The following is a 13,252-nucleotide window of genomic DNA, read 5'->3' as shown; positions in this document are numbered from 1 at the left end:
GGAGTTCTTTTTACTGGTAATGGATTTTTCTTGTAGAATAATTTCTTTTTTTAAAAAAAATGTTCATTTATTTGAGAGAAAGCACACATGTGAGAGTGCGGGAGGGGCAGAGAGAGAGGGAGAGAGAATCCCAAGTAAGCTCCATGTTGAGAGCAAAGACCCGACTTGGGAGCTTGATCCCACGAACTGAGAGATCACGACCTGAGCTGAAACCAAGAGTTGGATGCTCAACCAACCGAACCCCCCCCCCCCAGGTGCCCCTGGTCATGAATTTTCTTTTAACTGCCTCGTGTGCTGCAAGGTATATCTTCAAGTTACAACTTACAGTTCATCTAATAAAGCAGATTCGTTCAAATTAAAAACGAAGCCAAGCCTTTTGCCATTAGAAAGAAACGTAACTTAGTTCCATCTACTAGCCTTTTTGTTATTCATCCAAATTTCTTGTCCTATAAGTTTTTCCAGTGACCTGGATAAACCTGGATAGTCATGTACTTTTTCTACAGAGTGTGAACCAAAGTATCTTCGTAAGATTTCAGGGGGGAAAAAATACACCAGATTTATAACATATCAGGAGCAAAAGCTATTCTGTAAACATCTTCACATGTTAAATCCTAGGGAAATTCCGTGCTTTTCCATAGGGCCTTACCTTTCGGTTCCTGCACAATGAGGTGCGTACACTCGTTCATCTTCAGTTGTCCCGTGTACTGGCCTCCATGCTTCACTGTGAGCTGCTGGACCGTCCTCCTTTTTAAGCCGCACAAGCCAGTCACACAGATTGTGCAACCAAGAAAAACAGGACACTTGAAGTCTTCCATGTTTACGTCAGTATATCGGACTATTCTTCTGGGGAAAATAATAAGGAAAAAGTAAACATATTAATATACTAGTCTAAAGTTTACCAGAAGAATAATGACAAACAACAGAAATCATTAAGGTCTTCCTCATTTTTTAGGATTTTAATCATTTTTAAGAAAGGGGAAAATGACAAATTGCTCAACACCATGTCACTAACAGAAAGTAATATTTCAGAGAAAGTTTCTCAAATAAAACTGTTTTGATGGAAAATACATTTCATTAACTCTTTAAATCCATGCTGGTCAAAGTGGTATGTTTTCCAAAATTTTAGGTCCGAAATCCCTACAAACACAAATGATCTTGGTTGCCTACTGGAAAAACAGACTTTTTATCCTTCCATTATACGGATAATATGCCAGGATTTCTGGCTGAACACTAACTCAAATCTCATTACCATTTTGTTTCCATGCAAGACAGACATGCTGGGAATGCAGGTTCCAACGAGGAGACACGTTTAGGATACGCTGGACAGTGTTAAGAGGAAGACTGGAAAAATGCCCATTTCTAAGGTCCACGAAGGCAAGCATGTATCCTGCTTTGCTATGTATATCTAATGCCTAGCTCAGGCCAGGGCCATAAAGTGAGCTTGATTAACATTTACTGAAGGACCAGAACTTAGTCAACGGTTTACATATATTTACATTCAACTTCACATGGGCGGGCGTCTTGCCAAAATGCCAAAATGGCTAATTCACTCTCCATCTTAATATACAGGCTGAGTAGTGGAAGGATAATGGGACTTAAAAGCTACAGTTGCTACAGTGATCTCAACTATTTTATAAGCATTTACTGCTGCAAACAATTTTATTATCAAAGCATGTCTTACCTTGTAGCTAACATTAAATCAATAGCCAGCCTATTCTACCTATCAACTAATACCTTGATGATAAGAGCCTGCAGATACTGTTCTCTTGTTTTCACTGAAGGGTAATAACTCTATTTTTTGTCCCTGAATAGCAAATCCTCCCCTATAAAAACCCACATTAGGGGCACCTGGGTGGCTCAGTCAGTTAAGCGTCCAGCTTTGGCTCAGGTCAAGATCTCACGGTTGGTGGGTTGGAGCCCCCGTCAGGCTCTGTGCTGACAGCTAGCTCAGAGCCTGGAGCCTGTTTCGGATTCTGTGTCTCCCTCTCTCTCTGACCCTCCCCTGCTCATGCTGTCTCTCTGTCTCTCTCTCTCTCTCAAAAATAAATAAAACATTAAAAAAATTTTTTTAATAACAATAAAATAAAAACCCACAATAAGCCAAAATGACCAAATGTATCATTTTTTTAAATCTAGAAAACTAAATGTGTTTCTTACTTCTCTTGTGACTTCTCCCAAAGTGTTTTAACCCAAGAAGGAAGTAAAATAGGTTTCTTTAGGTTTGCAGCAACTAAATATTTTTTGCTGCCAACTTCTCCTGCAATAAGATGGGTTACTGATATATTAAGATCTCTGTATACGCGTCCACCCATCATTTGTACGTATTTATGAACTTCTTCCTGTAAACCCAAAAGAAAATACATTAATAGTATTCTCACCACCATAAAGTTAATAATCAAATTACTTTTTGGATAAAGAAAATATGAAATATGAATTCAAAAATAATTACCTTCACACATTATTTTCTATATTTGTCCCTTTCTACTCCATGAGTTTATTTTTTTAAATATAAATTTTATGCATTATATATAAAACTATATATTTTATCTCAGCATTATTCAAGCATTTCTTACCTTGGAGCTAATGATAAACCCATAGCCCAGGCTACCTGTGAAGGCTTTTTTTTTTTTTTTAAGATTAATCACCTAGAGTGGAAAAAAATGTGACTCAAACTCATCAACTGCAGAGAGGAAAAAGGGAGTTTTCTTTCAAGTAGTCAGTTTTCAACTAAACAGCTGTTACTGTATTCATTAAAATAGAAAACATGTACACTATTGTATACTGACTTTGTTTAAGCCAAGAACATCAAATACAAAGTCTTTCCAAGTACCTTCTACATAGTAGAAGATTAAGTGTGGAGATATATAGATAGATAGATAGATATAGAGCATGATATTCCTCAACACTTACCCTTTTGTCTTTCTCCAGGCTTGTACAAGATACACTTACATCAGACATAACCATATTATAAACTGGATATTCAGCTCTGGGGACACATCGCTGGTGGTGCATACAAAATGTGACTACTTGAGGGCCAACAATTCTGCAGCCAAGCTGTAAAAAGAGGAGAAAGTTTAGTATGTAGGAAAAGACGTCCTGTATTATGAAATTACATTTTGTAACATTTACCAATTATTTACAGAAGGTAATGACCACTGCAGAAAAATCACCAAATTGTTACAGGAAAACTTATTTAATTTCTCAGGGACACTACACATTAAATAAACACACAGGCAAATCAAACAATGCAGTCTATCAAATGAAGTAAGCTTCAAGAGCCACATCAGTCAAAGCTGCCACCAAATTTTAATCTCGGAAACAAACACAGCCTTAATGATAGGATGTATGACTAACAGTCTTATGCTATAATAATTAGGAAATATCCATATGTACTTTTTAAATGAAGTACTCAGCCAATCAAGCAGTTTAAAATAAGAGCCTCACTGACCCCCTTCTAAAATACCTACACTGTCACACACAAAAAATAATCCTAGGCAGTTTCTACATCTGTGTTTTAACACTTTGTCTTCAACTCAATGTCCTTCCAAGTAAGACACAAAGACTTCTCTAAGGTATTACAGATTGCTAAAAAAGTGACCTTTCTTTGTCATTGATAACTAAGAAAAGTGACAGTCTTGCTCAATCAGCACATTCACGCCAGAACTCAAAAAGTCTGTGAGTGATTTAAATCATGACTGATTTAGAGATCTACAAGGCAAAAGATTACTGCTATCTTTTTGTTCAGCCATAGGAAAATTTGAGTTTTTAATGCTATTGATTCTATCTGACAAGGACTGTTATTTCCAAAAGGAGGGTAAGACCAACAATGCTTTTGGCAAAGGTGGGCACAGACCTTCCATAAATTGTGTAGGCACTGCCATCTACCTACTCTTCTATGTTTTCTTCTCCTTCAAACAAGAATCACTTCTTTGTAATCTGCATGGAATTACAGCCAGTTTACTTTTATTTCAATGCTTCTCTCTTGTCCCGACACCAAAAAAGTAATGAGTCAGTAGACTCTGGAATCAACAAAAAGAAATAAGATGGCTCATTGGTATATTGCAATACTCATCTCCAAAATGCTTCTTTCTTAGCATAGGTTTTAGACCCTACACAAGGTACAGGTACTAAAATTCTGTGTGTAAGAGCACATAGGAAAGACAGTAAGTAACCAAGAGTTATGGCGAGATCTTTTCCTGCTCTTTACTGAAAATCTTGCAATCGAACTAAGTTTAAGTACAGCAGAACTTCATCACTAAAATGTTTCACTACTATAGGGTTCATTTGAACTAAATGAAATTGTATCTCCTGAAACACAAAAGCCTATTGTAACATAATTAGCCTTTGAAAGTATTTTTCTGGTCTTCTAAAACCACAGGATTCCTCTATATTCATAATTTGCATAATACTTCATGGTCAGTAAAGAATTTATATCCACTGAAGAAAAAAACAAAACAAAAATCAGACTACAAAAGGGACACACTAAAAGTTAGCAAACCTTTTTGAGGTGATCAAAGACATTGCCACTAAATGAGTCACAGATATAAAGTGACCTATCATTCTCCTTTATGTTCAATGCCTCTTCTTCTGTAATAATCTGAAGATAATCGTCTGATTGGAACTCTTTTATTGACTGAAAGAAAATAAAAAAGAATGCACCTGAAATTTTTCACCTGTACTTAAGTCCTAAGAACTTAACCTTCAAAATCCATCTCTAATCCATTCTTTTCCCCTTTGAAAGCTATCATCAACTCTCCCCTAGACCTCTGCAGAAGTTTCCCCAGGGGTCCCTTTTCCCTTCCTTGCCCTAAATCTATCTCCACACAGCAGCTAGAAATCTCTTTAACAATACAAATCAGGTGATGAGTCTGGGCCCCTGCCTATCTCCCCACTATTACCTTCTACCTCTCATCTCTCTAGCCTCCTGCTTTCTTGCTGGGCCTGGAACAAGTTAAACTTGACCTCATTAGAGATCCTGCTCTTGTTCCCACTACCTGGAATATACTTCTCCCAGGTCTTTACCTGACCTGATCCTTCACTTTAATCTGACATGCTCAAGTGAAAAAGAAAAAGTCAAAGTCTTCACAATGGCCCTCGAGGCTTTTTCCATGACCTCTTTATTCTTACGCTCTAAACCACCCCTTAATATTCTTGGCTCATCCCTTGTTCACTACACTATAGTCACATTAATGTTGGATAGACACTCCAAGTGCTTTCTCAGGGGCCTGTGAATAGTTGTTTTCTCTGCCTGAAAGCTTCAGTCCAGACATAACACATGGCTAACTATCTCCCCTCCCTCAAGGGCACTCGATTATCATCTTCTCCATAAAGCCTTCACTGATCACACTCCACTTAAAATTGTAACCACCTCTCCTCCAACAAACATCCTCTAGAACCTGAACCTGTTCTGCTCTTTTCTATTCCCGTAACACTTACCACCCTGTAACATATTATAGAGTTTACTCATTTATCCTTCCTGATTTAGGTCTAGTCCCTCCTAAAATATAATGTAAGCTCTGAGAGTAAGGATCTTTGCCTGCTGTGATCACGGAGGTAGCCCAAGTACTAGAACAGTCCTTAACAAGTCATGACACTCAATAATTATTTGCTGAATGAACGTTAGAGAAACAAAATAATGCTACAATCATGTTTCTTAAACTTTAATATACACAGTAATCACACTGAGGATCTTGTTAAAACGCAGGTGCTAATTGGAAAGTCTCATTTAGGCCCAATGTTCTGCATTTACAACTCCATTGATGCTACTGGGGTCTGTGAGTAGCAAGGTTCTACAAAATCCCCTACACCTTCCCATATTACACTGTACACAATGAAACAAACATTTAATGCCAAAAAATGAAGTGTAACCAGTACACAATAGACTCAAATTTCTTCAACACACAAAGGTCTACTCTGATTAGTCCACAAAGAAAGAAATGTAACTTCCAAAAACAGGTGTGTTACTTTCAATAAAAATGTCATCATAGATTTAAGCTCTCCAATATATGCAGTAATGATATATATATACATCAACCCCAAAATGTGTAACAACACATCTATATCAATGTAGACTACAGTAAAACTCCAAAAAATAACTAAGGCATAAGAAACCCAATAAATAAAAAAAACACTAAAAAGAAGAAAATGAATTCATAGCATCAAACAAGGTGTTTTCAAGCGCCCTTACCTCAAGAGCTTTAAAAAAACATTCAGAATTGTCTGAAGACTTTAAAAACTTCACAAGAAACGGTTCTTTGTCATTTCTGGACATTTTTGAACTGTCAAAACAAAGGAGCCATTAAGAAGGACAAAAACACATCCTGTATGAAGTTAAATGTTAAGAGCAGCTATTTTTCTGTGCAGACAACAACGGCCAAGGACAGACATTCTGGCTTTGCCCATGAATTCATTAGTTTCTAAGAAACGCCGGAATATGGGCAAAGTCAAGAAAAACGATGACAATAACGATCCTGGCAAATTAGAAAACGACGTTAATGTCCCTAAATTGAATACATTCAGGGCTCTTGTTGTGGGCCTCTAAAACCCCTAAGCCCACTGGACATTCGGCTGCGCTTAGCTGAAAGATACACAGAACGCAACTGTCCACGGCCCTCAAGGTTTGTTCATTCCTCAGTAAACGGACTTCAATGCCTAAGTGGAAAGCCGGTTTGCTGGGGTCATGCCCCCAGAAGGCCGAATGGTCTTGCAAGCCAGCTCCCGGAGAAAGGCCTGACTCTAGGTCTAACCGCAGCCACGTCCTCTTCGGGTTCAAAGCCCCACCCGCCCGTACAAGGGCCGTTTGCACAGGCGGGGGAAACGAAGGCCCCGAAGGCCAGGGGAAGTGTAGCGACCCCCAATTAGAGTAAGGAGAGAGCTGGGTCCTCTCTCCGTGCCTCTCTCACCTCGGTGGAGCCTGGGGGTCTTCGGGCAGCGAGTTAGGGGCCGCGTGGCCAGCAAGACGGTGGCTGGGGTCGGGCGCCACCCCGGCGCACACCCGCCGGAGCCGGCGGCGCCCCCCGACCCGAAGCAAACGTAAAAACCCGGAAGTTGCTAAGGCCGCGAACCGACTTTCGCGCCAACCGCGCGGAGGCGCCCGCCTCTTCTGGCGGAAGTGACGCTTTCCGCAGTTGCGGGAGGAGGGCGGAGATGTCTGAAGTCGTAGTGGCGGTGGTATTCGTGCTGTTGCAAGCTGGTTACGGGTTACGGGGGGGTTTAGGGTTTGGGGTGGGGTGGGTGCGTGGCGGGGGGCGGCGCTGGGCTCCCCTGGGAGTTGACAAACTGCTCATGGGAAGACCTGACACATCGAAAAATAAAGCCCTGGGGAAAAGAGGGTTTCCTTAATCGGTATTTTACACCTGCCGTTTGCCAGGCAGTTCGCGTTAAACCGTATATTACGGTTCAAAACAAGTCTATGAGGCAGATAGTGGTATCTCCGTTTTAAGGATGTGAAAACGGAAGCTTAGATAAATTAAGTGATGTAAGGTCATACAGTAAGTGGTAGAATTAAAACTGCATCCAGGTCTTTTTGATTCCACAGACGAGGTCCGTTTCCCTCCTATGTTGCAGGAATATAAACAACTCCTACCCCAGCAAAATGATGTGAAGGGAAGAAAGATGTCAGGATGACTTCAGCTACACACCTAATGCAAAAAGGTCTTTGAGAAGATCTCCAGTGTGCACCCTTCCCTCTGCCCCCTTCAGTTAACGTCTCACATTCTCTAACTCCTGGAGTGTTGGGATACTCTGGGGTGGACCCTAATGTCCAAATGGCAAAGATCTGGGGGAGAGGAATAAAATGGAACTGCAGAATCTTGGCTTGTTGATAACAACAACAACAAAAACTGCTTAATTTTATTCTTTGCTCTTGAGCTTGAGAAGCTCATAACTTTGGGTTGAGTAATATGAGAGTTTAATGCCATCTATCTGATTTTCTTTTCTTTTTTTATTTGAAAGAAAGAGTGAGCACACATGGGAGAGAGAGAGAATCTTAAGCAGGCGCCATCCCCAGATTGCGACGTGAGTTTCAAAGTTTCAGTCTCACCAACCATGAGATCATGACCTGAGTGGAATACAAGAGTCAGCACCTAACAGACTGAGCCATCCAGTCACCCCTTTCTTTTTCTTTTTAGTGCCTAATGACGGCAATAAGCAGCTTGTGTCTAATTATGCTAATAAACCTATGGAAGGTCAGAATCAGTAACACTGGGGCTCAAAGGTAAAAGCCATTGTTGGGGGAAAGGGTGAGAAAAGTCTTAAAAATAAACACAAGTAAAAAAGAAAAAGAAAAGAAAATTTCCTAGAGTTGTAAAAGCAGCAGCAGTAGCCACCACAGCGAAATGGTTAAGGAGCAAAGTCAACAAAGGACTCCTGCCTACACTATTCCCATTTACCCTTCTCATTGGTGCTCTAGTATGTAGGCATCGTTATCCTGTGTTGTGTACATGGGGAAGTGAGGCTCGGGGTCCAGGGAGTGCCTGCACCTGGGCTGGAGAAGAGGTGGTGTGACTGGAATCCCCTTGCCCTTCCTGACACACCAACCTGCTCCTTGTCACATGCTGCCTGCCCATCTCAGCGCCAAGAGGCAGGAGCGTATTCCCAGCACTTCCGGGCTGAGTGGCGGCCTCGCGAGAGGAAGAGAGTCATAGGAAGAGAGTCATACCTGCTCTAATGAGGAGGAGGAAGGTGAGTTCAACTCTAGCTTTTGGCCAGCTGATTTTAATAGCCGAGGAGTTGACCTCATCTTTAGAGTAGACCAGGTGACAAGTTCTCCCATCTGTGTCTCCACATGGGTGTAGAGGGTCTGTATCTGTCCCTGAAGTATCAACGCTTGGAAAATGGAGCAGAGTTTCTTAAGCTAGTGTAGTGCCTGGACCAGCTGCCTCAGCATCAACCAGGAATTTGTTGGAAATGAAAATTCATGGGCCAGACCTGCTGAGTCAGGAACTCTGCATGTGGGTCCTAGCATTGCATTTTAACAAGTCCTCCTGCTGATTCTGATCACACTAAAGTTTGCCTGAACAGCATCTCTGAGGCAAGGATGAAAGTGGTGATATCAGTGTGGTTCATAAAGGTTTGGTGAAAATGGGAAACAAGAGATGTGCCTGTAGGCAGCTGCCTCAGAAGATGGGGCTCAGAATTGCCTTTCCTCTCACTTCTCTGGCATTCAGCGTTATCTTCCTGTTTCTTTGGCACTTCTGTCACCTAGAGTCAGACCCTCTAAGCCCTGCTTGGAGTAGGATTAAAGGAAGCTTGATATTTGACTGTTTGTAGAATGAAAAAACACAAGAAACAAATATGACAAGACAGTGACTTATAAAATAATGGATGGAGGGAATATCAGTATTTCTTGTTATATTTTGCTACATTGATAAGATTTCTGAAAATTAAGAAATAAACTAAAAATATGCATTTTTTGAGTGATAGGATTTCATATTTAAGTTTTTAATGATGTAAATGGATAAATTTAGGAATTATAACCCAAAATGAGATTAACAAATGATCTTTATTGCTGCGGAAATCACCTTTGCAGTGGCAGAACATTTGATTAAACTGTTGTATTCAATAATCTACAAAGTAGAGCCTAAGCGTATTGAATCTGCTGAGGTACAGGGACCAGGAGGTAAAATAGAATGTTAGGTCCATGTTAGTTGCTGCATTTAGATAGTTACTATGAGAAAGAAACAAAGTCAGAGAAGAATTGGCTTGTTTGCATGCAGAAAATAAAAGGGAATTTAAAAGTCTAAAAATGTAGACTTTGTGCAAGATTGGAAAAGCTGACAACATCCAGGCGCTAAAACTAAGAGATGCACCTGAGAGGTTTTGCATAACAAATTTCCATTATAGCCTATCCTTGTGGGAGGGGTCTAGTTGAGAGGATGGTCATCCCCCTCAACTGGTAAGGGACCATCAACTGAGAGAGAGAGAGAGAGGTGTGGACTAAAATAGCAATCAGGCTGGACAATTGGTCTAGGACAAAACTGCGTGTGTGGCTGCTACCATAGGCCAACAGCTCTGCCATGACTTCCTGGAATCCTTGCACGTACCCATATAGGGAAGGGGTTGGAACTGCAGCATATCTGAAGCTCATCGAGACACCTTGTGATCCTGCTGGAACATGGAAAGATGGGGGCCCTAAGGAGCTGCTAGCTCAGAGGCCACTTTCCACCTGTCTTCCTTCCTCCCTTAGCAAGCGGTGACCAGTAGTTTCTCATGGCTTCCCAGCTTCTGATGATGTGTGGGGCTTTCTGCACATCCCTTCCCCTCCAGAACAGAACCACTTGGCTGTTGTCTAGGTTTGGCTCCTCAGTGGTGGGGTTCCCACAACTCAGGTTGCAGTCCTCAGCCATTCTGTTTCAGTGTCATCCCTTTTGGTGTGTGGGACAAGGGCCTGGGGAGCTGGCACCTTTGTTTCATATTTTTTACCATCTGTGGAAGTGATTGATGATCTAAAGGTGTCTCATGTGTTTTTACCAGGCTAATCAGTTAGGACTTCCCTTTGCCCTGTATGTGTGAGGTTGATGACTAACACATGAAACTGATTGGAAGCAAATATGAAGGTTACTAAGCTTTTGAGATAATTGCTTTGGAGAAGGCAGCCAGAAATCTGGAGGACTCAAACTTTGACACAGTCTTCAAGCTTGCACAATAGGAAGTGGATGAAAAGTCATACAGCCCGTAAGGAGCACAAACTCCTCAATACCCTATTCAGATGTGGCTAGAGAGGATAATGGAGAAGGAAGAACCTCCCTCCCAGGGAGATGCCACTGAGGCATCCATGTAAGGCAATGAACAAAAAGATACTTTCGGAGAGCAGAACCTGAATCTAATCAGGCAGAGGACCTGCCCAATGCCTGCCCAGGATGACTTCAAAGTTGATACTGACCAGCAACAGCTATGGGGCTCTACTCTGCCCCTTTCTGAAAGGGAGTTTTATTGTAGTTACGCTGTTCCTGCTCCACCATCATATGTCAGGTATGTGCTTGGGCAGGGGTGGGGAGGGGGAAGAAAAGACAGATGGTCTTTTCAGTCCATATGTCATTGGGCCATAAGGTAGATTCTTGCAGAGACTGTAGCAGACCTTTAGTGCTCCAGACACACCCCTTCAATGCTTAAGCACACTGGCAAACTTCCAAGTGCCAGCATCTGTGTTTCTTTGCATGAAGAGATTCTCTGATGCCAGGAGTCTGCTTTGCCACCTACAGAGGCTTGAGGGTAAAATTATGACGCAGGGAAAGAATCCTCAAACAATGACTCAAATTTTTTCCTATCCCACTTTCTCATCCTCTCACATGGGTTTCTTCACCTACCAAACACAACTTTTGAAAAGTCTTATTTAAGAGTCTATTTTCTGGGGGAAGTCAAACTAAGACAAAAGACCCAAGATGTGAGTTTCCCTTTCATAGCGTATGTATTATATACATATATATATAATATATTACATTATATATAAGTCTTTAAATTATTCCCACATTATAATTCTTCTTGGGAAAGTTGTCCAGCCAGGGATTGCAGTTCCCATCCTCTTTGCATCTAGGTGGGGCCATGCGACTGGGTTATGGCCAACAGAACATAGGTGGAAGTGGTCCACACTTCCTCGCACCATTTCCACACTTCCTAACTCTGGATGCCAACATACAGGGCATCTTGGAAGCCACATGTTGAGAACGGCAGAGCCTCTCTCAGCCTCCACCTCTGACTGCCTCACCAGATCTGTGCCGGTGAACCCCCTCCCCCCACCTCTCTAACAAATCACCACCACGACTGTTGATTGGGCTTTATTCCATTGTGATAAACCATTGAGATTTGGAGTTTCATCCTTTATGGCAACTACTACTAACCCAGCCTAATCAATTCTAACTTGGCAAAGTTTAAAGAATTCATCTTTATTACCACAAAAGCCCTTGGGAAAAAGAAAGAGGAAGATCACTCCCAAAGAAAGATGCCAGAAGCCACATGGGGAAGAGCATGGACTATGGAAGCGGGTTTCAGTGCTGGCTCTGACATGTATTCTTGTCTGACCTTGGGCAAGTTACTTAACCTCTCTGTGCTTCACTTTCTTCCTGTATGAAATAGGGATAATAGTAGCATCTGCCTCATAGGGTTACTATAAATTAATATTTGAAAAGCATTTATTTCAGTGCCTGGTATACAGTTAATGATAAATTTACAAAAGCCTTATTTTCCAAAGGCTTTCATGAAGTCTTTAAATTATTCCCACATTATAGTTTTCTAACCTTTTGCTCCGCTACTGTGACGGGTTGTGCCAAAGCAATGGAGATAACTTTAGCCCTTTGGATGTTCTTCCTTTGCAATATGACTTCGTCCCTGTGCATGGGAGCTTTTCAGAGTTTGCTCCACACAAGGGTCAGAGGGTACCTTGGCCCTATTGGATATGGGCTGTGTAAGCTTTGGGTAGATCATTAACCTAGGAGAAATGTTCACGCCTTGACTCTTTGGTTTTGGTCCACGGGTCTGCAGAGATTGCTTAAGCCACTCAAACATTTATGTGCATTTATTCATCTATTTGAGAACTTTTTGAGCCCTATAAACCAGGTATTATTTTCCAACCTTAGGATTTCTATGTTGAGCAAGAAAAATGTGATGCCTGCCTTTACAGATCCATTTCTTTTCAAAGGTACGAATAAATGAAGGAAGAAATAGAGCATTTATAAATGAGCACAATAACCCATAAAACTTGTTAATCCAGTAGTAATATACTAGAGTCTTAAAAAATAAAGATTAAAAAGTAGTAGCCACGTAGTGCTCACTTGTGCCTCTTTCATGATGAAGTAGCGTATGTAGAAATTGTGCTCTTGTTGAATACATCTAGAAGATGTGGGTAAAGCACCATAAAACATCTATTTAAGAGCATTAGAGACTTAGAGGTGCAAAATTTCTAGAAAAGGGAGAGGATAACAAAGGGGTGAGATGACATTCTACAACCACATTTCCCTGGGGGTGATTTGCCACTTCTGGGCACAAGGGAAACGGTACCTGGGTTTGCCTGAGCAGAGGGCCACGGCGGGCAGAACCTAGTGGCAGCCTCAGGGATGGAAAAACAGAAATGGAGGCAAGATCTCAATGAGAAGGGAGATACGGAGAGCTACATCAGACAAGTCACCAGTTTTCTTCTTAAGATGTTTGTCGTAGTTTGATGCTCCATGGAACAGGAGGTAAAGTATCAGAGTCCAGCTCCAGCAGGAAGACAATCCCACCCCTTAGAGCAGGTGTATTAGTTTCCTATTGCTGCTGT

The 13,252-nt window shown here is 41.4% G+C and overlaps 1 protein-coding gene and 1 long non-coding RNA gene across 6 annotated transcripts in view; one reads left to right on the top strand and one right to left on the bottom strand.

The window, feature by feature from the left end:
- TOPBP1 (DNA topoisomerase II binding protein 1) overlaps window positions 1-7,082 on the bottom strand; it is a 59,924-nt gene extending 52,842 nt beyond the window's left edge. For 2 of the 5 annotated variants that reach the window (XR_003908885.1, XM_029940255.1), the window contains exons 1-6: window positions 6,903-7,082; window positions 6,188-6,278; window positions 4,499-4,633; window positions 2,911-3,054; window positions 2,158-2,339; window positions 647-843 (exon numbers count right to left, since the gene is read on the bottom strand). Coding sequence is in view for 4 of the 5 variants with exons in the window: in XM_029940255.1 (XP_029796115.1) it covers window positions 647-843; window positions 2,158-2,339; window positions 2,911-3,054; window positions 4,499-4,633; window positions 6,188-6,271 (742 nt within the window). In the remaining variant the exon portion in view is untranslated. Of the gene's footprint in view, window positions 1-646; window positions 844-2,157; window positions 2,340-2,910; window positions 3,055-3,853; window positions 4,020-4,498; window positions 4,634-6,187; window positions 6,279-6,902 lie in introns of those variants that run through there. The other 3 variants (XM_029940256.1, XM_029940257.1, XM_029940258.1) reach the window with 3 other exon arrangements.
- Window positions 7,083-7,112: 30 nt separating this feature from the next.
- On the top strand, window positions 7,113-7,809 carry LOC115292265. The gene is made up of 2 exons (XR_003908887.1): window positions 7,113-7,170; window positions 7,567-7,809. It is a non-coding gene; the product is annotated as an uncharacterized LOC115292265 (long non-coding RNA).
- The last annotated feature ends 5,443 nt before the right edge of the window (window positions 7,810-13,252 follow it).

This window comes from Suricata suricatta, chromosome 5 (genome assembly GCF_006229205.1).
Source record: "Suricata suricatta isolate VVHF042 chromosome 5, meerkat_22Aug2017_6uvM2_HiC, whole genome shotgun sequence".
NCBI lineage: Eukaryota > Metazoa > Chordata > Mammalia > Carnivora > Herpestidae > Suricata > Suricata suricatta.
Note: the sequence above shows the minus strand (reverse complement) of the source record. Positions and strands in the feature narration are given on the sequence as shown.